Genomic DNA, 27,096 nt, shown 5'->3' on the forward strand with positions numbered 1-27,096 from the left:
AAGCATACTAGGATTAAGACTAAAAAATAAGTAAGCACAGGTACTTAACGCCCGCTGAGCCGGTGAGCTAATGCACAGCCCTTCAAGCACAGCACTTCTGCCGGGTGCCTATGGAGGGGGAAGCGCCAGACACGAAACAGACCTGACGAGCTCCCACGTTTACATCTGCCAAAAATATAACTCCTTATAATAGCATGAAGAACGTACTCAGTCACCTGCTATTTTTAAGATTCTGGAAGAACTCTTTTTTTTCCCCCTCTCCTACAACATTTTCTTGATCCAAAAGTTCTTGACCCAACACTATAATAAAAATATAAAACCCTCAGTGAGCAAGCTCTGTCTCTGGCAAGGCAGTGGAGGTCCCATCCAGCTGCCCGTCCCCGGGGCACTACACCCTCTTCCCCTGCCCCGCTGCCCCTCCTCGACGTGCGCGCGCCTCCACCAAACCCGTGACAGTCACGACGTGTGTGCGCGGACACAAAGAAGGGTTTGTTTTCCTTACGCTTCCCCAGCTGAGAAAGCTCCGGGTAGCCACCAGCGTTTCAGCTGATGTGACCGACCTTAACGTGTCGCAGCTTAAAAACATGACAGCGGTCACCAGGAGCAGCGGTGACAGGGCAAGAGACAGCCGGGAACGCACCGAGGGCAGCGACAGAGTGGACGACAGATCGAAGGTGGGACCAGGACGTAAGACTCCAGCTCCATACCTCCACGGCTAGGCACAGACTTCTCCTCTACTTGGGGAGGGGGCGGGGGGAAGAAGGCAAGACGGAAAACCAACCCATGACACTACAAGAACAGGGTGAGACACGTCAATGAACTTTGGCTCCTGCACCACTTTCAGCACCTGCTGATTTCAGGGTGAGGGGAAGATCAGTCCTCAGTGCCTTCTTGCAGGTGATTTTACCTGATCCAGGAAAGTTACTGACTTGTCACACATGCCAAAGAATCGAACAGGACTGTGGTTAAATTGCATTTGCAGAGAAAACTGCTGGTCCTTGGTCTGAAGCCACAATAAGACTGGCATTCGTCTGAGGAAAGAAACAGCTTACCATAAAACCCACAAGTTAAAAGTTTAAGAATGAGTTCAACACCACCTGACAGAAAGGAATGTAATTAAAACAAACAAACAAAAAAATCTCTTCTTGTGTTGTTTTCTGTAAATCTTACGATTAGTCTGGGATCAAGACTGTTGTTTTAAAAGCAAAGGTTGTTTATTGAAAAATGTGAAGTGAGGTCTACAAAAATACCATGAGCAGCTTAATTCTAATCCCATTCATGAATACCCACACTGAACACCTGAAGAGTCTGATCAGCTTTAATGCCTTTAATTAAAAAACAGCCAAAAAAAGGACTCTCTCCCGTCAAAACCTCTGCATTTTACAAAGTCAACACTTATTTTTTCCAAATATTGCTGTCAACAGTTGTTCAAGAGCTTAAACTTCAAGCAATTAAGATACATGTCAAAATGGAAATATTCTGTATTTTCTTTAACTGAAAATTGGAGGCTATGATCAGAATTTCCAGTAACTTTAAAGCATACATTGCTATTAACACCCTCGTTGAGTAGCTTCAAAGCTGAATGGCAACCGCTCTTCAATCAGGTTCCCAGCACAAGGTCCATTTTTGGTCGCCAGTCCTTATGAGAAAAGTGCTACTACCATGTGGACCAAAAGCTGGAGAACACAGGGCAGATTTAAGAAATGTCCTGGAAGCAAGAAAAGCACAGGAGCTATAGAAATCCTGCTCTGATATAGCTACACAGTCTCACATTGATGTAGTTGTGTAATACTCAGAAATGTCCACATGCAGTTTTGGTAGCTGTTCTCCACTTTCCTAGGATTTCTCAAGCCACTCTGTGCCCATCACTCCCGCTCTCCTGAGCACTTCTCCTGCACAAAGGAAAAAAGCTAAGCCTAGCCTGCTAAATTACTTCTGCTTCCTGCCCCCATTTGCCCCAGAAGGCCAATTACAAAGTTAATTCATGCTAACAGAGTCTGAAGGGATACATGCACATACTCACTACAAGACAAGTCACAACAAATGAACAGCCTGGTTTTCACTCTGGTTTGGTAGTTGTAACGTAAACAAGGTGCACTGAAGTTACCTATTTCAGAATACCAAACATGTCGTGGTCTATCTGTGGGTAACTGGAACTAAAATTCAGTTTCCAAGTGAGTAAGTATCTTTAAGAGCACTCTGCTCAGACAAGGCAGTAGGACTCAGCCCATTATTAATTTCTACTCTGAAGAAACCTTCAGCTATATTAAACACCTTCTCTCAGCAGATCCTTTGCTGTGTCTGTTGAGGCACATCCACACAGTGGCGTGGCCCTGCAAAAGCCAGGATTTCTGCGGTAAGCGAACTGTGTCTCGATTTATCAGTCTAACTTTACAAGGATACTGAAGAGAAGGAGCTGACACAGAGCAGAACTTATCTACCATAGCCTTTGTGTTAATAATAAAGCATTTTTGAGAAAAAAAGAATAAAGGCTTAAATTGCCTTTGCCAAGCTGCAAATCAGCTCCTTTGTTTCAACTCCTTTTCTGCTGTAAGCTGGGAAATCAGAGACACAAATTTCACAATATCGTTCCGTTTAATAATTGCACACAGGTCATGTCACTTCTGATAAAGTGACTTCACTGTCCTTTGTCATTTTTGTACTCCAGTTTAGAAACACTCAAAAGCCAAAAACAGAGATAAAGGCTCTCTAGTTCAATTCCAAAAGTGTTTTCTTTTTTCTTTCTTTTTTCCCCCTTCCAGTCTGACTGCACTTCTTGGCAAGTTACCTCTGGAGAAATACTGAAGTGTTGCATAAAACTCCCATGCACTTTTCTTCCTCCATCCAAATCAGATTAGTTTGGAGTGACTGCTAGAGCTCCCCTGTATTACCATACGCTGAGACAAGGATGAAAGGAGCAGCATTTGCAGAAAGTTTAATATTGTCCCCAGGTTTCGTTTTTTTTGTTGTTTTTTTTTTTGTTTGTTTGTTTTTGACCCAGCTGTTTCAAAACAGCAATTAGGTGAGCCCCATCCTTTTCTCATTTAACAGCTCATGAAGTGAATGAAAACTTTGACAGAAGTCCTGTCATACCCAGTACCCAGCCATGTTTATGCACCTAAACAAACACATTCAGCCTCTGACACTGATTCACTCAAGGGGAGGCTCCCATCAATTAAACCGGGGAAACAGCTGCAGTTTTTTTTTTTTTTTTTCAAAAAAAAAAAAAAAAAAAAAAAAAAAAAAAAAAAAGAAGAAAGTGGGGGGTGGAGGGAGGAGAAAGTCAGAATAAGCTAAGGGAAATTCTTTTCAATGAAATTCTTCCATCTTTGACATGAACAAGCTGCAGGTTGGAAGCACAGATGAGTGCGAAGCTCAAGACCAAAGGAAAAGACTTTTTCAAAATCCACCCACAGCCTAAGATGCTTTTCATCATCATTTCCACAGATGCTCATTAACGGACCAAATTTTAAAACAAGTCATGTTGGTTTCCAACCGTTCAGGGGCTAGAGGGGGGAATCCTAGTACCATAATTACATGCCTATTAATTCCTGACACAAGCCCACGGTGCCACTGAAAGGCCTCCCACCCTCCCCTGCTAAGCCTGCGCCGCACTTGGGCTGCTGTGCACAATCAGAGAGCAGCCTGGGGGGCTGTTTCAGTAGGTTTGTTAATGGTGCAAAATCATCCGGGTTGCCACGGGCAGCATCCTACCTTAATGAAGAGCCTGCAGAAGCGGAAACAGGCCTAGGTTAGAAAAATGCAGGAACAATGGACAAGGCTTTGAGAAAACTGCTCATCTTTTCGGAGACCAAGAAAAGACTGGAAGGGGGTGGGGAATTACGTTAAAATAGCAAAAGGCATATAAAAGGCAAACCAGTGCTTCTTTCTCCTTATCTCAAGAATGCAAGATGATAAAACTTTGGAAGTAGGAGGCAGAAAGAATGAATGGATAAAAATTATTTGACAGATCCCACCCCAGGTCTCAGGTGTGCCCACACACATACATTGCAGATCACATTATCACTTCACAGCAGTCATGGTGGCCACAGGTTTTGTGAGGCTGAGAGAAGAACTGGACACTCACAGGGACAGTTCTTCTGGAGCTCCACTTACTAATTAAAATGCTCAGAAGAGAGAAAAAAACCTAATTCTAAGGACTTAGAGCTTAAAAAAAACCAATGCCTGCTAATTAGAGACCAATACAAGACATAAGGTAATGGCCAGATTAGCCCTCCTTAGCCTTAAATGTACGAATACCTTGCATTTCTCAAAGCCGCTGGTACCAGCCTTTGCCTGAAAGGGCCTGCACCACGCCTAAGCCTCAGTATACCGGCAATTTGCCCCAGGCAGGGAAAAACAAGGCTAAAATCTAGATATACATCCTTTCTGCATTGCTCTCTCTTGGAAGCGAGCAACTTGTCCCAACAAGGGCTCAGGCTCCACTGAGTGGAGGAAGGCCCCATGGTAGAGGGTCCAGGGACCAGTTTACACTCCTTGCAGATGCTGCACCCTCTACTCAGCATAAAGCAGCCTTAAAAGGGTGGGAGCCTCAGCGGACAGCCAACATTTCTCCTATTTCCTAACCATCCTCCCCAGGTGCAATTTCACAGAAATCACCATTTCCTACCACTACTGGACCTCATGCAGAAGCTGTCCTTGGCACACCAGCTGCATGGTCACAACTAACTTACTCAGCGGGCAGAGGAGGAAGAAAGGCAGGACAAAATCCTCCTGAGCGGGCCCTGCCATAGGTGATGTTGTAGACTTGTTCCCAGCTTACACACTTCTTCCACCTCTTCAGAAAACACAGTTATCAACACAACATCATGGTCAGAGCTATTCTCCTGCTTTGATGTGTCTGTTTTAAGAGCATTATGGACAGACAATACCTCATACAACTGCACATGAAGCTTTTTGGACAGAAAGGAAAGTAGACCAGAAAAAAACAAAACCAGAAAAACTACAAGCACTTGGGACCAGAGCATGAGTATGTTCGTGCAGCAAAGGAGTCTCCAAGTAGCACAGGCGCTTCAGCTCTGTCAAAGGAGCTGTCGGGGACAACCTGTCCACGCTCCCTCGATATCGTCCATCAGCAGACTCAGAGCGCTTACACCATGACATGCGTCCAGCACTGCTATGCACAGGCAAATATTTACTAAGCAAGGACATCAGAGATCATCAAACCAGAGCAGACTAGCAATGCACCTCCCTTGCAAGTTTGTGCCAAACATCCCAAAAGAGACCCAGGAGGGGCTGCATTACCAGCAAAGCTCAGGCCATTTGCAGTGCTCCGCTCACCCAATACCACAGCACCTGAAAGGTCATTTCATGTGTTCATCATCATGAACACATCCACCATGAACAGCACAACCTCAGTGCTGAAGAAGTGACCATCAGTGTATATATCCTTCTGCTATTTTGCAGAGCTTGCAAGGAATTTTCTTCTAGTGAGTAAGAATAAAAATATGCCCCAAACCAATATTCTTGTTTAACTACTAGGCACAACACTGCTTTCATGATTCCACAACCAGCTTCCAAAAAGTAAAACACTTGTACAGTGCTCAGAGTTACTGAGTGAGCTGGAAGTTACAGGATAATTCACAGCACAGCTCTCTGCTAAAAGCATCCTGCGAAAAATACATAAACTGGGAAAAAAAACAAAAACAAAAAACAGTGATCAGTGCTGAGATGCTCTGACACTTCCCTTCCTGCCCTGGCCTGCTGACAGCAGGGACCAGCCACATAATTCACATGTTAGTTCACCTCAATATGTACCATCTAGAGAAGCAAGAGAAAAATCACCAAGTGTCAAAGCTGGTAAGTCTAAGTGGTTTTTCTGATTTCTCCATGAGATATTTAAATGCTTTTCTACAGCACTGCCAATTACTCAATCACAAAAAATAGACACTATTAAGATACTTACTTAAAATGAATCATGCTCCACCAGAATTGAATACATCACAAGTACGATCATAAATTTAAATCACTAATCAAGATAAACTGTGATTTCAGTGCTTGCATGAGGTTTATTAAAAGACATCATGACTTTTACATATCTTTATATAACTCAAGCAAAAAACTTTTCATCTAAATCCTGTAAAAATTACAGCTGCAATTTCAAGCTATCTCTAAATTACATTTGCTGCATCTTTACAAAGGTAGGTAGAACTAAAGATTTTTGCAAGTCATTTGTTGTTTTCTTCTTGTTGCAATTCCACGTAAGAACTTTTTCTAGTCATTATAACATGATAATCAGTAATTAAAGCCTGCTATTATCTTACTGCAACCCACAGATTTAAAAATTTATTCCTATACAGGTATGGTAGTTAAAAGCTTTCAAGCCACCTTGTGCGAAGTTTAACAGATCAGTCCATGTGTTGTTGCTTGAAATTCCTACTATGCTCCATTACTCAATTCCATTAGCTAAATGAGTAGGAAAAAAAATCCTCCTTCTCTGTGACCTACCACTGCAATAGGTGCTGACACCAGAAGAAAGTCTGCAATGGTTCCCAATTAACAACTCATGCTTTGGTAACTAAAAAACACAACCAACTGCCAGTTTATGATAGCTCGGAACAGTAATTCTGCATCATTTACAAAAGTGACACTTCGTTAGAAAGTTTTCATTCCACTTTCAGCATCTGTCAGACAGACATACAGGGCACTGCAGAAACTGAGATAGCAAGCAGTACTAGGAGCCTGAGAAAACTGCAGAGTGTGAAAAGGTAAACAGATACCGAGAAAAAACATTCTAACAAACTTTTATGGTACATGGTCACTTATGGTATGAAAAGTACATCCATTGCCAGTTCTGCCAATGGAAGGAGACTTGCTACAGTATTTAGAGTGCCACCTAAAAAAAGACCCAAATCCAGTTTTCAATCTAAGGACCTAGTTTAAATCTTAGTTTTATTAGTGCAATTCCAGAGTAACACTAACCTCAAAGGAGGCACATATGAAGCACCATGGACACCTCAGTAGGTGGGAGCACTACGGAAGTTGCCACCAAATCACCCAGAGTAGTCACCAGCAATTTATTTAATAGCAGTACCATGCTGGCCTCTAGAGAACCATCCACTTCAGTGGAACATTTTTCATCTAGAATTCAGGCAATGGAAAGGGAAAATGTCACTGCGACACTGAATAAATTAAACAGGAGGAGTTCAGTGTAACATCCAGTCCTACCAAAAAGGTAAAGTTTTTGCATGGCAAGCTTCCACGTGCAAGTCCCCTGAAAGCCCTGACCCCGCAACTTCTTTTACTCAAAAGAAGAGATACGGTAGGAGAAAGCAGGAGAGGGTGACTGTCATCTTTCATTTATTAATCTCAGTATCAGTTCATGGGGGCCAGCTGCAGGACCCACGTCATCTTGAGAGGCTCTGAAGTTGGGCTGTCCCACAGGGACTGTTGATTTGCTGGCAGTGCCGAGAAAGGGCAACCAGGACTGGAAGCTGGAGGCCACCAGGAGGAATGAACTGGGTCCCCATCTTAGGGCAATGCTCCTGCTTCTGCTTCAGAGGCATTTTGGGGTTACAGTCTAATTTTGGCTGGTCATTAGCACCAACTAAGTCTTTCTAGGCAATTTCCAAGGCACTGTATTATGTAGTGGTTTGTTCACAGCCACCCAGGCCCCCTACCCTACCCCAGTGCTGGGGGTCAGTCCCCACCTGGGGACCTCTGCCCCATCCCACAGGCTTCCCCCCCTGGGAAGCCTGCGCTGGCCAGACAAAAGATCCAAACAACAGTATCAAGGACTTGAAACTCCATCTGCATGAAAAGTTCAGGGCTTGCTTTGTACATCTTGGGTGTCTATTAAATCAGCTCAGCCTTTCTAAAATTCAGGTAATACCAGTCCGCCTCTTCTCACCTATCTCATATTCTCCTCTCTTCACAATGTGCACATGCAACCTTTAATCAGACCCATTTACCCAGACAGGTGCGAAATAGGAGGATAAGATAAATCTGATATTTTTAATTAGCAAATTGTCATGGTCATCTTTCTCGGCTAGCCAAGATTCAAGGTTGTCAACTAATCTACAGAAGTGCCAAACAGGCTATGCTGTTAATTAAATATCTGAGAGTTTTCATTTAACAAAAACCACATTAGGATAAGTCTTAACATCAGTATAGGAAAATTTACTCTAAAGCTTCATCCTCTGTAAAACCTAGGGCCACGGCCATAGAAGACACAGGGAAGCCACTGTCCTTATTAAGGCTTATAATGCCTGAATTGTTTTCTAAACATAACTGTGTGTGAAGCCACAGCACCTCACGTGCTCTAACTCAAAAGGAACAAGACAGTTATCAAAAACCTGGGGATGATTCTAAGCACTCTTTCTGAGATCCACAAAAAGCACCTAACATTAAGGTAATTCATAAGCTGGGAATCCAACACAAACAAAGAAACAAAAAAGCCCGAAGTTATCCTCAAAAGAAAGACTGCTAGTTTATTTTAAAAGTGCTGGTTGGAAATCTGACTATATACAAGACAGTCCACGGAAACGAAGCGGAGATGAACACAACCGTCCCTGGACGTGACGACCTGCACACAAGCTCCCGTCTGGCTCTCCCCTCCCGCACACACGTTCCCCCTCTCTTCCCTCCTCGCTTACACCCCGAGGTGGGCAGACGGGAGTCAAGCAGCCACCACTGGCCCAGGGAAAACAGCAAAAAGTCTGTTTTCGGTGTACCGTAATTCCGCAGAGTTTACAGCCCAAGAGAAGCACTTTTGAGAGAGAAGAGGCCGCAGGTGCGGCCGGGAGGCACGTGTGGTGCTGCTAAGGCAAACGGAGCTAGGCGACGGCCGGCCAGACCCGTGCCGAGCCGGGCAGCGCCGCGCAGCCCCTACCTGCACCGCCCGCTCCGCCGCGCGCGCACCTCAGGCGCCGCTCACCGAGTGCTCAGGGCGGCTGGCGGTAACTTCCCGAAGAGCGGAACCCGCGCGGACCTCTGCGGCTCCCCAGGGCGCTGTGCGCCGACAGCGCACGGACAGGGCAGCGGGCGCGAATCGCCGCTTCTCCCCGAACGGGAGCGACGCGGCCCCGACGGCGCGGGGGAGGCACCGCTCCGCCCGCCCGCCCCGTCCGCGCACCCGCCCCCCGCGAGCCTCCGCCGCCCGCGGGGGCCGCTGCGCCGGCGCAGCCCCCGCCGCGCCGCGCCGCTCACCTCCGGGCTCCGCGCCCCGACGGGGGAGGGGGGGGGGTCCGGCCGGGAGGCGCCGCGGGCCGCCGGCAGGAGGGCAAGGGAGGCTGGAGGGGAGGCGAAGGGGGGCGGCTGCCGCCCCTGGCCCGGCCGCAAGCCCGCAAACTCCGCGCCCGCGCCGCTTTGTACCCGCCGGCGGCCGCGCACTGCGGCTGCGCGCTGCCCAAAACCAACAAAGCGAGCTGCTCCGGCCCCAAAACCCCACCCCACCCCACCGCGGCCCTGCCACCGCCCCCCGACAGCGCAGACCCTGCGGCCGCGGCTCTCTCGCCCCCCCGGCAGCGCAGACCTTCCGGACTGCCCTCGACAGTGCAAAATCTCTGCTCCTCTCTGCACCGGTGCAAAACCTCCGGATCTCCCGAGAGTGCAAAACCTCTGTCCCCAGCCCCCACCCCGCCCCGACAGCACAAAGCCTCAGTCCTCCCCTCCTCGACAATGCATCCCGCTGCCTGCCCCCAACAGTACAAAACTCTGCCCCTCCGGCAGCGCGACCCTACAGCTCCCTCAAAAGTGTAAACCCTGCAGCTGCTCGACATTGCAACCCGCTGCCCCCCTCGACAGTGCGAAACTTCGCCCCCCCCCCCGAACAGTGCAAACCCTCCGTGCCCATGACACTGCAGTCCCGCAGCCCCCCAAAAGTGCAACCCACTGCCCCAGCAATGCAACCCTCCAGTTCCCCACAGTGCACCCCCTCAGCCCCTTACTACAGTGCAGTCCTCAAGCCCCCTCGCCCCCAGACTGTACAAACCCTCTCCCCCGCCTCCCTGGCAATACATCTCCCTTCTGCTGTGGGGCATGCAAGTTGGTGGGGTGCTGTCCTCAAGGAAGGCTTATAGCATTCCGGGGGGGTGGGGGACAGAGGGAGGTTTTGGGGGCATGGTTAGGCTAGGGAGGTCCAAGGTGGCCGTGGCCAGTGGGACATGTCCCCCCCACAGGCAGGTAATGCAGCTCCAGTGGTATATCCCCCTCGCATGAGGCTTTGGGATGCTGCAGAGAGGGGGTTTTCCCTACCAGCCTGAGTGTTTCCATCTTCACCACCTGGGTCACCAGGCTGGTGGGACGCAGGAGCTCGGCCAACAGGGAGAGCAGCCTGCCCACTGGGTCTGCAGAGGAAAACTACTGCATCATAGTGAAAACTTACCTGGTGGTTTACCTGAACGAGGAAATCTCCCTGTGCTCAGGCCTGATCTGAACTGAACCCACTGGAAGGAGCCCTGAGGTTGACTGAGTTTGGACTAGATCCAACAGCCCATCCAGGCTGGCAGCACTTGGTGCCAAGGGATGGCTGCTGTACTGGACAGGGTGCCTTACTGGGGACCTTCATGTGAAATGCATTTTCCAGTTTCAGGGACTAAGGGAGAGGTGCCCACCTGCTGTCAGCTATTCTGCTCAGGGCTGGGGAGGGGTAGGACTGGACAGGGTCCTCAGCCAGGCTCTCTCTCCAGAGAGAGCAAAGTATGCGTCAGCTCCCTCTGCTTTGCTTTGAAAATCTCAGCTTAGAAGCAATGTTTTTAAACTTCTGCCTTGATCTTTACCAGCCAGAACAGGCTGTTTCTAACGCCTTTTCAGCCAAGAAAGGGTACAGCATTCCCTGTTCTGTGAGCTGTGAGTTCTTGCTGAACAGTGTGAATATTCAGGACGGATTGACGCATGGCTTCTTTCACTCTTCCTGCTTTTGTCTCCAATGCCATGCGGTCTTCACTGCCCCGGGCCTACCAGAGCCCTAGGAGCAAATGCTTTGTGGTGGCACAGAGAGGGGTTCTGCAGCTCCAGCTCCACAATCCCTTCAAACAAACATGCAAATTCACAGGCTGGGAACAAGCAGCACCCTGAGAGTCAGCAAAGTCCAGCAGTGTGGGGGGAGAGACCAGCCAGAGTTGAGGTTCCCTCCCGGATCTGGCTGCAGAGCACTGCTAAGTGATTTTTGTGAGTTATTTCACAACACACGAGGACATGGCCATGGGACATCTCCCCCCATTTTTTTCTATCCTTCCCTGGGTGATGCTATCAAGCACCAGCACCTGATGGCCCTGCCCTGTCATTTCTAATCTTCCTGTGTTATTCCTTTGGGTAATTCCCCTGCAGCACTGTGATTTTCCAGATGTTTTTTTTGCATGCATGATGTCAGAAGCTCATGAATGCAGAACAGCACAGGTTGTCTCAATGAACAGTGATTCCAGAATATAGCAAAAAGTATATTCAAGAAATCTGACACTGTTTTTCCCAGTGGACCAAAATCAACTAATGGTAGACAACAAATTATAGGGTTTTCTTGTTCTATAAAAAGCTAATATGTTTAATGATATTTCCATCTAAATCATTTCCAGTATTTCTTCTCAAATCTCCAAAGCCATTAAAACATTTTGGAGATTATATCATGGCATGTATTTTTGTAAGTAAAGCTGCTGTTGAGTGGTCAGCTCTCAAACCAATTCTCAAACCACTAAGCTTTTATTAAAAAAGAAAGTACTAGATACCTTTATACATTTTAATTCAACCATATATCATATTTTTAGAAATATTTCCAGACTGAAACTGTGATCAGATTGTGCAGTTCTTTTGGACACTAATTTATCCTGCCTATGCTGTTTCCATCCAGAGGCTACTTTTTATGGCTCAGTTGCCAACCCTAGAAAAAACGGGAGATTGATGAAAGGAACAGTTGAGACAACACCAAACACTACTTACTATTACTTATATTAATAAGAAAACAAAAGAAGTATATTCACGCCAGCAAACTCCTTAGCATCAGTTTATTCATCAGACCAGTTGGGTCAGGACCATGTTGTACTAGAAACTGTACAAACACAGAATGAAAGCACTTCAGACTATGGCAATGAGTAGAGCGAGCAGATAGGGCTCTTTCTACTTCTCCTGCTTAATCCTTTCTTTCAGGAGCTGCCAGCTCTCGACAGTTTAAATAAGTGAAATTAAATAGAGAAGTCAGTTTTGGGGTTACCTGCATGAAAGTAACAAGAAAAAGACTTTCGGTGTGGTCATGCAGTAGAAGGTGCTTTTCCTTTGATGGTGCAATAAAAAATATCAGATCTCAGTTCACCCTTCAGCTCCTTTGTGCTTATCTGGTGCTGTAAAGAGCTTAGAAAATCTGTTAACCATGAATCTGAAGTGGAAGGTGGGGGGATATAAGCAAGAGGACACAGACCCTCCACTGGGGCAAAACTAGCCTGGATTCCCACTGAGCAAGGTGAAGCCTCCAGGGGAGATGGGGGTGAGGACCTCTGCATGCAAGCACCCAGGAGGCACAGAGCGAGGATAAGGGATATCCTAGTTCCCTGCCAGGATCTGCTCCAGCAGGTGGGAAGGCTGGACATGTCACCAGCGACCCAGCAAAGAGAAAAGCAAAGAAAGTGCCTCTTTCCCTCAGGTAGACAGATGTCCTGTGTCTGTGAACGAGGCAGGCAGCGGCCATGAGCAGCATGTCCTGGGTTTCGAGAGTCAAATAAACATAGTACTTGAAGAGAGAGAACATATTGTATTTTTCCATGAGCTGGATCCAGTCCAGATAAATATGTATACTTTGGCAGACTTTTTTGGGAGATTTTAGGCTGCACACAATGCAGATAAAGCCTTAACACACATAGCGTGCCTATTAGAAACAAGAGGAACTTAAGAGAAATTGTGTGAGTTTCATGATCATTGTGGAAAATGTATTTTTAATGTCCCTTTTCCTCTCCCAGCTCATTTGCAGCACGTTGTCTGGGTGTCTGGGCTTTCAGGCTCTGGATTTCAATGCCCATCATATCTGACAGCAGCTTTGTGTTGAATATCCCACGCAGGTTGCTCTGGAGCTCAGGTGCTGCTGGAGCACGGAGGCCACCAGAGCATCTGCACCACTACCAGCTGTATGCTGCCCCTGCTGCATTTTTCCAGCAATGGTTCACTTAGCTACGGCCAACAAGAGGTTACACACACCTCAGAGAAGTGACCTCAGGACTTCCTCTAAGACTGCTGCAAGTCTTAGGACTCTTAAGGACTCTGCAGCAAGCAGGTCCTCAGTGGGCTGAAAGGGGACTTCCATCTGTGGGATGGAAAAGGCTGATGCAGACTTGCTTTTCACACTCCCCTGCCCCAAATGTGGGGGTGCAACAAGATACCGCAGCTGTTAGATTCTTATAAGGCTCAGAGCTCTGGGCAGCCCAGGGGATCCCCTGAGGCCATAGCAACTGCTCTACCCGGGGGGGGGGGGGGGAGGGGGAAGGGGGGAAGACAGCCCTGCCCCATCAGCAAAATAATCCTGTAAAAAATCTATAAACAAAATAACTCTGTTTTTGCCAGAACAAAGCAGAATGTTGACATTTTTCTTTCCCTGGGAAACTGTAACGCTTGCTTGTGCCTTATACAGCATGGCCCAGAAATAACATTTAACTGAAAAAAAAAAAAATACTGAAAAGAAGCTTTGACTTTTAGCAAGCTGTGCTCAAAGCACCTGCCTAAGCCTTACCAGAGCCGTGCACTGGAGCTCTGCACCACCCCCCAATTTATCCCTGCCTTTGTCAAGCCTTACACACAGATGGGCTGAGAGGGGGCAGGGCTGTGTTGCTGGGGAACATCTTCATTTGGAGGCCTTGGGTGCACTTTTGGTGTGCGCAGGGCACTTCACGATGCTGGCCATCGCCAAGCAGTTGCAATTGCCAAAGCTGGGCAGCAGCCTAAGGAATTAAGTAAAGGCACATTTTAAAAGCATTAGACTTCTTCTGTCCTGTATATTCTGCAAACCACTGAGCAAAGCAAGGGTAACACTTTACCCTAGTGTGAGTGACCCCATGCAGCGGGCACAGCAGCAAGAGAGTACGAAATATTCCAAGAGTCAAGTTAATCCTCTCTCTCTGCAAGCCTGTAAAAGCTTGTTTTCCTTCCTCCGTACGTCTGCTGTTCTGACTTTCTTCTTAGTGCAGTGATGGTTTCAGAAGGTGTATGTAAGCCCTGACACTGTGCTCCACACTGCACACCGCTGGCAAATTACACTGCGTGGTCTGTTTCCGAATGCCACCCGAAAAGAAGGGATATTACACAAACACAAAAGGAAGCGCTGTGCTCTCTCCACCCTGGTTTAGGATGCACATCCGCAGCAGTCTGGAAATAGCACCAAGTGCTTACCTGTCAGTCCAAAGTGAGATGAGACAGTGCAACATGTGGCTGGGTTTGGGTTACCTGGGTTTTTCATGCAGGTAGGTGCATGGCGCTGTGTGCCACGTGCACACAATGTCTTGGATCCTCCTGTTAGGAACATGCATATCTGAGGCTCAACAACATTCCCAATTCATGCATGAATGCATGGGAATGCAGCTCCAGAAATCATTTACTAGACAAAATGTAGCACTTGCCTTTCTCCTTATCTTTAAAGGAGCAGTATCAAGGTACTATACTTTCCAAAGTTTGATTAAGCCTAACGAAATATAGGAAAAGTCTCCTGAATTTTGCCTTCTAGATATCATCTACACTTTATCACTGAAATATCTGGAAGAATATTTCTTCCTCCAGAGCTTCTAGGCCCTTATTTTAGCTCTGAGCTGGTTGAAAAGGCCACTAAAGATTAAGTTGAATCAACAGCATTATGCGGTTGTATTAGCAAACTCATTCTCTGCAAAAAGACTTGACATCTGTTGTGAGTTGTCTGACAATTGGAGCAGACACATAATAATGCTTTTAATGGGTAAGTGCACAGAGCAGACTCAGTCTGCAGCTCTATTGGGGAATCATGCTAAAACCTAAATTTATCACTAAAGGACTATCAAGACAACTGTGCTGAAAGAGATGAGTGAGTCCGCCTGTCAGCTTCTGAGCAGGAGGGTTGGCTTGGAGAAGCTCACAGGATACTTTATGTGCCATAGCAGACTAGGAAACATTTTGCAGCACCCCCAAGAGCAAACTTCAGGCCCACAGTAAAAGACTAAAGCATCACCTGTGCTGTGCCATAAGAAGAAAGCAAGAGAGAATAAAGATTGCCAATTTCTTGCTGGAGCCAGGCATCCGTCACACAAACTCCCAAAGATAGACTCAGCTGATGTGATCCTAGATTTGTGCATATTTGCCACCAGGAACGGTAGAATCAGGAAATTAATGAACCTAATATTCTTTTCCTTAATATATGGGATCACTGGAGGAATTTTTCCCTTCCCTGGTGAGTTCTCATCACCCATTTTAGCTTTATCAGCCCCTGGGATACAGTCTGATAGACTGTTCAGAGCAACCTTGCATCTTATGGATTTTTTTTTGTTTTGTTTTGTATGCTCTTACCACCAAAGGGATTGGGGAGGAGGGAATTCACCAGAACTTGCATCATATATCCAGCCTTATATGCTGGAAACTAGACAAAGCATTATGGTCTGAAATTCTCACATTAAAGTGCATTCTGCACCAGACTCATGATAAGCAAGGACTTCTTTTTTGCAGACAGGTTCATTTATTTCATATAAACCATAACTTGATTTCAGTGAGGATCGTGATTCACCAGATTTGTTAGTCTTCTTTGAATGGAGTTTCCCAACCTTCAACCTATATTTAGATTGAGAAAGGGATTTTAACTTAAAGGCACGGTAAGTTCTGTATCTAAATGTGACAGGATGTGGAGGACCTCCGCTGCAAAAGCATAAGGGGAAAAAAGGCTGCTGCACTGGGAAGTTTGGATTAGAAGGGTGGTCAAGCAGCCTTTTCATTTTTTTCCAGCCTACTGACTGACTTAACAAGTAAGGGCCCATATGTTTGTTGTTTAGTGATAACTCTAAATATTAAAGTCCTAACCTTGATGAAAGATCATGCTGCAGAAGAGAACAGGTCCTTCTTTGTCAGCAAAGACTGAGGAGAGTTTTAACTGTTAGCGGAAGATGCAACTTGCTGATTAGTCTGTGATTTCTAGCATTGGAGTTGAGCTCATCATGTGTTATCTCACACTGCTCATATCTCATGGAGGTTCTTGGTTCAGAAGCACCTGTCACCAGCTGCTGCATGGAAACAAGTCTGGACCTGAGGCCAAGTCCAGTAATGACGTTTTGGCTTTTCAACAAACTCCCAAGCATCCACAGAGGTCTTAAGCCTTCAGGTTACCTCTTGGCAACAAAACCCAACACAGACAGTAAGTAATGGATCCCTGCTCTGAAAATAGGCTGACTTACTGCTTTATTTGTGCCAGTCTTGATATGGACTTGATATGGGATGTGTGCCAGGACTTGATATGGGATGCGACAGTTATATAGACAGTTATGCGACAGTTATATAGACAGATACTCTCTTACTGTCTCAGCTTCTCCAGGAAAACAGGAAGAAATTCTGTTTTTAACATGTTATGTGCTTTCCCCCTTTTCTGGATTCAGTAGGTGTTCCTCAGTATTTGTATCCACTCTATGGGGTGCTTAGTTAGGAGCTGATGGTATGGAGCTAATGAGTTAATTCCCAGAGCGTTTTCTGATTTGTTGTTCTTCACAGCCAAAACTGTGATTGCTCTAGGTCACTGAGAAAGCAAGCAAGGCAGTTTCACATCCTTCTCCCAGTCCTGGAGTTCAGTAGCCCCTTGGTGACACGTGATGGTGCCTCCTAGCTCTTCTGCATAGTTTCCACAGTTTTTCCCTACAAATGCCTGTGCAGAGCTGTGTGCCATACACTTGCACAGTTTGGAGAATATCCTTACAGCTTTTTCCCACTCTTGACTTTTCTGCTTCATGCAGCATAGGTTCACGGAGGTCAGGAGCAGTAGTATTGAGGTAAGGGGCAAGGTACAACAGCATCACTGACAGTGATGGGCACTCTTTAAAAGGCAATTGCTACAGGTGGAACAGAGACAAAAACAAGCTCCAATTTTGCAACTGCTAATAGGAACTTCTACCTACCAGGCTGTGAGAGGGATCCTCAGTGAAGGAAGGCCTAGGCTGCCTTTCTACAAGGGTTTTGTCCCTCACTGAAACACTCTGAGTAATGGGACTGCAGCTGATTCCGTGGGATCAGATCCTGTGTGACCTTGCCTGTGTTGTAAGAAGAACCCTCATAACCGTGAAGCCACTGCTGGATGCATTTGGGCATAGTTTGTAAGAGAAAAGATTAGAACTGAATCAAGAGAAATACCAATTTCAAGGGAAATACCAAGACTTTCTGCCTTCAACCTCTGTTTCTTCAGACTGGTTTGCAAACTGGTGTGGACAAGTAATGAAGTGTAAGCTGAAGCTCTCAGACACAGACTTCCCATGCCCTTACAGGGACAGGAAAGGCCAAAAAGAAGTAAAGCGTCCAACCATCAGCCTGGTTCTCCCTTTCAGATAAGTAGTATCCTACTAAAGGAGTGGTATGTCAAGATGGCTTGCAGCCACTTCCACCCATCCCTCTCTGGCACTCTGAGGTATAAGGCAGCAACACTCTGGACATTTTGTCTTTACTTGGAATCATTGCTAGTAAATCCTCTGCTATAAACTCCTAATGGCATAAGATTCACCTTGGCCAGCTTTCTGTATCTGACAGCGGCTAAAAGCAAATGCCTAGGAAAGACAAGAGCATAGTAAGTACAGGAAGACACTTCCTTTGTTATATTCACCCATCTCCTAGAAAAGCTGCAGTACTAAGACTTCCTAAGCTTGGTTTCATCTTCTTCACTGATTCAGATCGATCTTAATGTGTCATCCTTCTATGGGTTTGCCCAATTGCTTTTTGAACCTATTTATATTTTTAGGATTCAAAGCATCTTGTGGCCAGGAGTGCCAAAGATTACTTCAAACTTTTGTTCTGGTGTTGTATGAAAAAGTTCCTCTGTTTGCTTTAAACCTGCTCTCTGATCGTTATATGAATTATTATTATGTGAATAATAATTCATGATATAATTTTACCTCATCTTCCTGAAGACCCACGTTTCCAAATTGAGGCGTTTTAATTCAGGGTAGCATTTTTGTATATAGGCCATGTAAGCGGTGCTCATTCTTGGCAACTTTTACTGTCGGAGGCCTGCAGAGCCAGCCCACCGGTTCCAGGCTGCCTGGATCCCACACTGCAAGTGACAATTACGGCGCTTAGTCTGCCTCCTTCAAAGGACTGACAGGAAAGCACAGTGCGTCTTTTGTTTGCTGCTTCTGCGGTTCTCCAGCTCATGAAGGAACCTAGCAAAAGCACAGCAGGCAGTGAGAAAACAAAATATAAGAAGCAAGCTTCTGTTAGAAAAAGGAGGGTTTTCCCTACTTTATTATTATTATTTAAGTTTGTGCGATTACTTTTTGCCTGACACATCTCTCAGTTCAGTGGGGAGTGCCCCGTACAGCCTAGAAAGTGAGATGTGTTCAGCACTTCAACCTGCCCTTCATGCCATTTCCATTGTAGCACTGCCTTTGTCCCCAGCAGCATGTTAGGTTTTTAATCTTTCGCTCTCTGATCACTTACTTATTTCTTCATGGGTGGATTTCTCTCACTCAGCTGTGGCCTTTGTTCTGGGCTGCAGCAGGCCTTGGGGGCAACTGGATTTCTCTGCAGCCTGCGCGGCGTGGCAAAGTGTCCATTTCCACGTGACGGAGAACCGCTTTCATTCTCCTTAGCCTACCGGGGACTGTAGCGATTTCGCCCTTCAGAACTTAATCAGTGCTCAAAGACTATTACATGAGCAGGTCTCTTTGAAATCTTTTAGACCTTGTTGGTTTAATATTTTTCTTCCAACATTAAAAGTCGGTGGCGCAAAGTTAAGGGTGGAGATGGCACCATTCCAGGCTGCTGAGAAATCTACCTTTGAGGCAACCAACATCAGCTTAATCATTGTAAAGCTGCCAATTTCCCCCCCCCCCTTTTTTTTTAACTATCAACTGGAAAAATGCCACCCCAAGGGCTTAGTTTTGAGTTCAGGATTTTATGCATTAAGTAAAGAAGGAACATAGCCTTTTAGGAACACTTAACCCCCCCCCCCCTTTTTTTTGATAGCTGAAAAGAGGTTGTTCATTTCTCTTGAAGCTGACCTGCAAACAAAGAAAAAGACATACTTTGTGCCTACTTCCTTTCTTCATTGTTTATAAAGTCATGAAACACTTGTTTGCTTGAAGTTTTAAGATAGCTTTCTGGCACTTCTAAGTCTTAGAAGTATGAGCGTTGCTAAGTTTGTTTTTTATTCTGTTTTTCCTGGAGATCTCTTTCAGGAGCTGAGAAATTCATGCAGGCATTCACATTTGAAAAGCCAAATATCTCCAGTCCTTTAAATGAGAGATCTTCCCTTTCAGTTGCTTTACAGGTGTTTGTTAAACTAAGCAAAACATAGTCCTCCTTCAATGTACATGAAATTCCTTCTCCTTCGGTTATTAGAGCTTCATTTTCCTTGTAAATAGGATTTCAGAGATCCTAGTAGGCTTCTAATGTTCATTTTAGCAATATCCCATGAATACAGATAAATAAACAAAAACCTTATTCCTGTAAAAATAGGTAGATCGAAAAGAAATATTAGAACTATAAGTAGAAATACAAAATCAACTTTTATGTCATAGGAAAAAAAATCCTAGAAATGTGTAACTGTTTAGAATATTTATACTTTTCTTTAGGTTTATTTTGTTTAGAGTATTTAGGTTTTTATTTAGGTTTATTTTGTTTAAAATATGTAGCAAATATATCCTAATTTTTCCTTTTACGACTATTTCTACTGAGAAGGTATATAATTTGGAACTAGTGTATCTGTGTAGTAATCAAGAGTAAAGCCATATTGTGTTCTGGACGTGACTGCATATGCCTTTTAAGTTCATTAAGGGAAAGTTAAAAAAAGTAGAATTCAGCTTTGTAATTTTTTCCTAATGGCATTTTTTTTTCGGTTTGAAGAGTGCAAAGTAGCAGGCTGCTTAAAACATACAATCAGTCAGAACAAAATGTTACAAGTTTTTGGCTTTTTAATTTTTGAACACTTGGAAAACAGTCATTATTTCAATTAAAAACTGCTTCATTTAAACCAGCCCCTCACTGAGCACGTAAGTAGGCATTGAAAAGTATTCACATCACAGTGTCAAGGATTTAGTTCCAGATTTCACTACCACCTTTCCCAATACTAATCAAGCCCTAGTGTGGGTATGCATTGGCTTTATTTATGCAGTCATAAAGTACTTTTTTCCATGGGGCCCCTTCTCCTCTCTGTGCAGTGATTAGACTGGAGCATTATCCAACCAGGAACAACTTATCAAGACCTGTTGATTATTTTTTTAAAACATTCCTCTTCACTAGTTTAAAAAATGGTTAAAACACAGACAGCTGAGCTGCTCCAGAAATGACCTGACTCTCAAATTCTCTTTTTAGGTATTTTTGTCTACCAGAAGGAAGTGGCACTGTAGTGCAGGAAAACACAGCTGACTGTTAATGTGCTTCATTTTTGTGACAAGTGTTGCTTGAGAGATCATAACACCTTGCAGATTCCTAGAGGGCTGTATTACAAGTTATTTGCTATGCTTTATTCTCCCTTCCGGAAATTTTTTGAGAGGATGATATTTTGAATGGCTGAGGAAAAAAAAAAAAAAAAAAAAAAAGAGAGAAAGAAAGAAAGAAAGAAAGAAAAGAGAAAACAGGAACTAAAAGGCTTGCTTTCATTTTTCAAAATATTCAGGTAAGTGGGAAACCTAACATGGAAGTGTTCAACCCCCAGAGAGAGAGGTCATAAAATTTGCCACTACTACTTGTAAGTGATGACCCTGTTTCTCTTCAACTAGCACAAGTGTGGCTATAGCTCTTCACTGTCATGCTTGTTTGGTCAATACATAGCCTGTTGAAGCATCAAAAGTGTGATTTTTCCAAACAGCACAAAAGATGTGTTCCCTTTAAGGCTGCTGTTCCCTAGTACTAGAAATACAGCAGTAAGGCTGTTCATGTTGGATCAGAAAAGCCTAGCCATGCAACACCAAGTACTAACTGAAACTACCCACCTTGATAGTTCAAATGACTTCATAACATCCTGCCACGTTACCGCTGCACTTCCAAACAGTACCCTTGATCTTCTCACAGGCAGCATGGACCTCCTACAGGAGTGCCTTCTGCAAATGCTGACAGGAGCTCATCCCTGATCTGGATCAAGTGTATCCTGCTGGGTGACTGAACTGTGTATAGGCTTGATGATCTACAGTCATTGAGCTTCCTACCTGCCATTTTTCACAGCTACCAAATGAAGACAAATCAATTTCTCTGAAATACCATGCTGATAGAAACAATAATTTATCTGAAAAACAAATCTAACCTCTCCAGATCCTGTATTTAGTGCTGAGTGATTCTAGATGGAAGGTCCTACTGAAGTTTTGTTTTCAGCTGGATTCTCCTGAGATACAACACAGTGGTACTGCTGAACTTTCTGTGAAATAGTCACTTCATTGCAAATCATCGTTAAGATGGAGAATTTATATTTCACACAGGCCAACCACAATTCACTTGTAGAAAAGACAACGTGCTACAAACTGAGGGCTAGACTTGTCAACTGAGGGGTGGGTCACCTGATAAAATGTGAGTGAAGGGTCTTTTACTATGTAGGTTGACACCACAATATGAAACACGTTTAGCCACTATATTGGCACACTAGTAGGCTTTTTTCTTTCTTTTTTTTCCTTTGTCTGTTTAGCTGAGGTTTCTGTTATTAGGCTGTAAAGGATAAGTGTCTTATAAGGCCAGATTATTTCATTAATGGGAGACCATCTTTTTCTGACCTTTTCCAAGAACATTATCCGATAACAATATTGTTAAAAACAATACATAAAGGGCCAGGTTTTGATATGCAAAGATTAAATAGCTGCAAGCCTTTGGGAAACAAATTATCTTTTTAACTTAAAATTGTTTCAAAGCAGCTTTACAAAGAAAAGCAATTCCATGAAGGCATCCTTTGCTTTAAGCTTTCTATACCTTTGCTTGTAGACTTTGGATGCTTTCACTGCAAAATCATACAGTACTTATTCCTGATTATTGCATTTAAGAACACTGTGAGTGAGAATGAAAATATTTTCTTACACTCCAAAGAGCTGTTCTTTAATATAGCTGTGTAAGTATAGAGTTTGTTTAACCTATTCCACATCTCATATTGTTTGATCATCTTTGTGGATCTTCCACATACCACTTTGAAAATCTGACTAGCTTGGATGTCAACGTAAGTGCTGGGAAAGCTCCTATTGTCAAATGGTAAGCTCCAGATGGCCACAAAAGTCAAAATGTTTCCATTAAAAGCAGAAGCATCAATCTCCCTTATACTTACAAAGAGACTATGCATTTAGAATTTAGAATTTCACAGTAATTTTCTATAATAATGTACAAAAGAGACAGTTTCACTGTTTCATTTAATTTTATTATCATTTTTTTCTGCCAAATGAGGTTGTTTATATTAATTACTGAATCACCATTTCCAAACACTGAAAAGGTAGAGGGAAGGAAGCATGATGGAGGGACCCTTTCATGGAACTTTGTTTCAAAGCATAAATATTATGCAGGCAGTGTAGTCACAACACAAATTTTGGCTTTGTCATGGCCTCGCTAAATGACTTATGAAGCATTAATACCTCCCCCCTCTCTTTCTCTCGCCTTTCTTTCAACACCTTCATCTGCAAAATTGTAAAAATGATATGTTCTTACTTTAAAGAAGTGTTGTAAAGATTATTTAATAAAATGTTTGCTCAAGTCTCAGAAAATATCAAGCATTAGACATTAAAAATGATGTGCTAATTTCTCTTATGCTACAGTAAAGCCTGAGTGAAATGTTTTGTATAAAATACTGTGTGCTGCTGTAGTAAGTTTTGGATTAGGCTATCTACCCAAGAGCATTGTATAGCAAAAGAGTCACAACTTAGGTCCATCCTTCTAAACTATTGCTTATTAGCTCTGTTAAACACAGCACTGATTATTAAGAAATCCAACAGCATGTCAAGTAGTAGGCCTTGTATTTACAAAAAAAAAAAAAAAAAAAAAAGAAAAAAAAGAAAAAATGGAAAAGATATACAGAAATTACTCATTGCTGTGTCTGAGTTTCTGAGCTTTGGTTGAGAAAGATTGTAAGGAATTTTCCTTGCAGTTTAAGACCACTCCACAAAAATGAAACATGCTGACTAAGGAAATATTGCTCTTTCCTAGAGCTTCAGCTCAGCAAAGACTGAGTTGGGCCAAAGTCCCAACTCATGGGAACATGAAGACAGTACATAAGCATGTAATTAACTTGTAAAATGTGCTCCAGTGCCAAAAGGACAATGTGTAAATGCAGTCATGGAAAAGGAACGTAAATAGACATCATTCTTCAGCTTCTATTAGACATATTATTTGGATTCACATAATACTTCAGCCAAACCTAACAAAGTTCTGTCTGTTAGTGGTGACTGACCTCATCCAGCTGATCACTTCAGTGGTCTGATCCTCATCATTATGTGACTATTTTACAGTAATGAAAAAGCAGCTATAAAACATCCTTCTTCCTTCCCAAGCCCTCATGAGATACAGTTGATATACAGTTATCCCCAATTTTTGAAAATTTTACATAAATACTTTCTGAATGCAGTCTTGTGGAGGAGATTCCCAGTTTCACAGATGTTGAATACCCAATCATTTTTAGCCTGCAGCATGAAGCTCTTCGTTGGCTGAAGCAGACGATCCTTAAGTACTCTGTGAAGCCTGGGCCTCATATTTTCTAAAACTTTGGTTATGAAAAGAGTCCCTGGAATGAAAGGGGAATCCATAAATACAGTTTGAAAAAAATCCCCCAAACAAGAAACAAAAGAACCCCCAGGAAATACCTGCCTTGTGAAAAGGAGCAGCTGACAGGTCATCAATTGAAACATGGTATGTGTTATGTTAGTATAGTCCTTCCTCCACTCCCACCCCACACTGGACACAGTGGCTTTGCAAAAAACCAAATATTCATAAGTAACAAGCATGAATAGTCTTCTGTCTCAGCACTAAAACAGATTATGTTATCTGGAAGTGAAAGGATCACTCTGACTTCATGCTGGCTCACACTACACAGTGCTATGCATTCAAAATAAACACATACATGTTCCATTTCCATTCTGGATTCATATCTTGAAGAAATGGCAAGACGCTTCCAGTCTCTTTCTATCAGACTAAAGGAAGTCTCTTCTAAGAATGCATTAATATGACATCAACACCCTACCTCATGATGGAGCAACTTGAGAAATACAGTTGATAGTATGTTCAGCTCCAGTGGAAGTCAACAGACTTTTTTCATCAGATACGAAGTTGGTAGAATATATCCTAGCCTGGTTTTAGCTTTATATCCAAACCTTCCGGTAAAACTGCCTTTCTTCCTTTAGGAAATCAACTCTTTTCTTTTCTTTTCTTTTTTTTTTTTTTTTTTTTTTTTCCTTTTCTTTTTTTGTGGATGTTCAACAGACAGTTCTGCCCTAGCTGTACCTTGTACTGTGGACTTTCACTACAGGTTTGTACAGCTCTGGGATCTTCCTCTCAATCATGGGTCTAAGGCTCTCCTTCAGCTTTCCATAGTTCTTTTTGAGTTCTTGCTGATACTCCCGCTGGTCAGCAGTAATAAGACGCTTGTTTTTCTCCACTGCTTCACCACACCTAGTCCAAAGGAAAAAAAGGAGAAAAAAAAATAAAAGGGTTATGACACATATCACCTAATTCTGTTGAACTCGTTAACTTCATGTTAGATAATGTGAATGGCTAAGAATCCAGCTCCTCTGGGCCAGGCATTCCTCAGATAAGTTATCAAGTCCAGAATGATAATGAAATAGTAGGAAAACTCTGTCTTTTCCATGTACAGAAAACGAGTGCATAAGGGAGGTAATAAAAAAGAAACTTAATGACAGTAGAATACTGGGCTACCTTTCTACCATCTGTAAATAGAGCCAGCTAAAATAGTAGCCAGTAGGGACTGTATCCGGTGCATAAGGTTCACATTTATTTAACCAGATTTATCCTTCAAATAGTTGTGCTTCCTCTGGACTAGAGAGATTAGTATCTTGCTATGTGAGATTTACAAGTATATCTCAAAGCAAAGACCGTATGTGTCTAATAATACCAATGTATTTGCTTGACAGAGATGGGCAAATATTTTCTTATAAAACCACTGTATAAAAGATGTCATTTAATGAAGTCAAGATGGTCTGAAATGCTTGATTTCTGTTAAGTTTCAAAGATATATAAAAAAGGAAGAGCTTAATTTCTGCATAATTCATTTGAAGTGTTAAAATTCAATTTCAAATTCAATTTGTTGGCTTTGTTCCCACTTTGGATACAAAGCCCACACAAAAGCATTTGATCATGAAATGCAGATAATAAATCTAGACCACCTGTCTAAAGCTTGAGACTCCAGGATTCATGGATCCAGGATAGCTTGCATAATTAATTACACCGTCCTCTTACTGTTGTATCATTACTGCCATTACTGATGCAATTCAGCAATTCAATTTTGTTTTACTGACCTCATTATAAACTCCTTGAAGCACAACCTCAGCTTGTTGTGATGTCGATAAAGTTTGGGGTCTGCTGGAATCTCAGCCAGGAACACTTGGGCTACCTCTAGTGGTCCCTTATAGGAATAATAGTAAAATGTCAGGAAAACATCTTTTCTGCTTATACTGAAAAACAGACCACATGTTTAGTTAAGCTATTTGTTATTTTATGGGTGAAATTACAAAAGAAGAAAATAACCATCCTTACCATAACAGGATGTTTTTTACTCCTTTTTTCCCCCTATTTTTCCTTTGGCAAGCAGAATTTTTGCCCATCATATTTTATCCTCTCCAGCTTATATTTCTCTTCCAACTCCCACAGAAAAGAGAAAGGATAATTTCCACTCAGCAAAGAAGAGTGGGGGTAGTTCTGTTGCCAAATCTGGTTACATGAGAGAAACACAGTTCCTGTGTGTGGCATTACATGACCCAGCAGAAGTTAAATAAGATCATAGCAGAAAGAGAACACTCTTTCTAACATTTACAACAGTGTGTTACTTCAGTCTGGAAACTTTGGCTGACGAAAAAGTCGGAGAAACAGAGTATACAGTCTTTTGGGAAGAAACTAAGCTCTGTGAGAATGTGGGTAATGCCAAGTTTTCCCTTTCACTTTTGTTTTCATTCTGTATTTAGTTGAGTTATTTCATTGTCTGTCTTTGTTAGTGGGCATATATGTGTTACTATATCTCATCTTTCTTTTCAGGCACACAGGTTTTGACTTCATGTATTTTATTTGGCTTTATGATGATGCCCAGCAGAGTTATTACTTTCCTCTTTACCCAAGGACATACCTGAAGTGAATGAAGTGACTGAGATGGCTCATGTGTTAGCAATGGAAAATCCCTGTTGAGAATGCATATTCTTAAGGCTGATGTGGGTATCTGCACTTAAAACTAAGACAGTATTTCAGTGAGCACTTTAACCTAAAGAAGGGCTCCTACCTTTCTGTATTCCTGGCTGCTAACGCTTGTCCTCACCTCTACCTGACAAAAGTCATTGTACTGCTGCACAGCAAACCAGATGGAGGAACTGAGTTAGCTGAAAACTAAGTCAGCAATTAATTTCTCTTTTTCCCCACTTAGATCTGTTCTTTGCATAAATGCCTGTCCTAGCAGATGAGTCCACCCCACACTGAGGGGTGGACAGGAGTACAGGACACCTTCCCTTGGAAAGGGAGTTGTGTTGTGAGAATCTACATTATTCCTTAGACTATAACCTATAAATGCCACACCTCAGCTGAGCTAGGTGAAGATACAGGGTCCAGAGCCAGCGAAATAAGTTCCCATGTGAAGTATCTAGTAGTTCTTGCATTAGATCAAGTAGCAGTATCATAGAAACAGAATATCTGAGCATTTTAGCATTTTGACTTTCAGTCAGGACTTGGAAAGTATGCACAGATGCATAAAATAAGGAAGATAAACAATCCACACTCCCCAAATGTCAGAGGAATTCGTATATAATGGATAGTACACAAGGACTAAATACTGAGGGATGAAGT

General features: G+C 43.4%; 2 protein-coding genes across 3 annotated transcripts in view; both read right to left on the reverse strand.

The window, feature by feature from the left end:
* KANK1 (KN motif and ankyrin repeat domains 1) overlaps nt 1–9,266 on the reverse strand; it is a 127,519-nt gene extending 118,253 nt beyond the window's left edge. Inside the window, exon 1 of one of the 2 annotated variants that reach the window (XM_062599412.1) lies at nt 9,169–9,266. The gene's annotated coding sequence lies outside the window, so the exon portion shown is untranslated. Of the gene's footprint in view, nt 1–8,880; nt 9,009–9,168 lie in introns of those variants that run through there. The other variant, XM_062599415.1, reaches the window with a different exon arrangement.
* A 13,922-nt stretch (nt 9,267–23,188) lies between these two features.
* Nucleotides 23,189–27,096, reverse strand: part of DOCK8 (dedicator of cytokinesis 8) — an 88,266-nt gene continuing 84,358 nt past the window's right edge. Inside the window, exons 46-48 of the mRNA XM_062600643.1 lie at nt 25,569–25,675; nt 24,538–24,705; nt 23,189–23,821 (exon numbers count right to left, since the gene is read on the reverse strand). Of these exons, the coding sequence (XP_062456627.1) occupies nt 23,761–23,821; nt 24,538–24,705; nt 25,569–25,675 (336 nt within the window). The 3' untranslated portion in view covers nt 23,189–23,760. The remainder of the gene's footprint in view (nt 23,822–24,537; nt 24,706–25,568; nt 25,676–27,096) is intronic.

Source organism: Rhea pennata, chromosome Z (assembly GCF_028389875.1).
Source record: "Rhea pennata isolate bPtePen1 chromosome Z, bPtePen1.pri, whole genome shotgun sequence".
NCBI classification, from domain to species: Eukaryota; Metazoa; Chordata; class Aves; order Rheiformes; family Rheidae; genus Rhea; species Rhea pennata.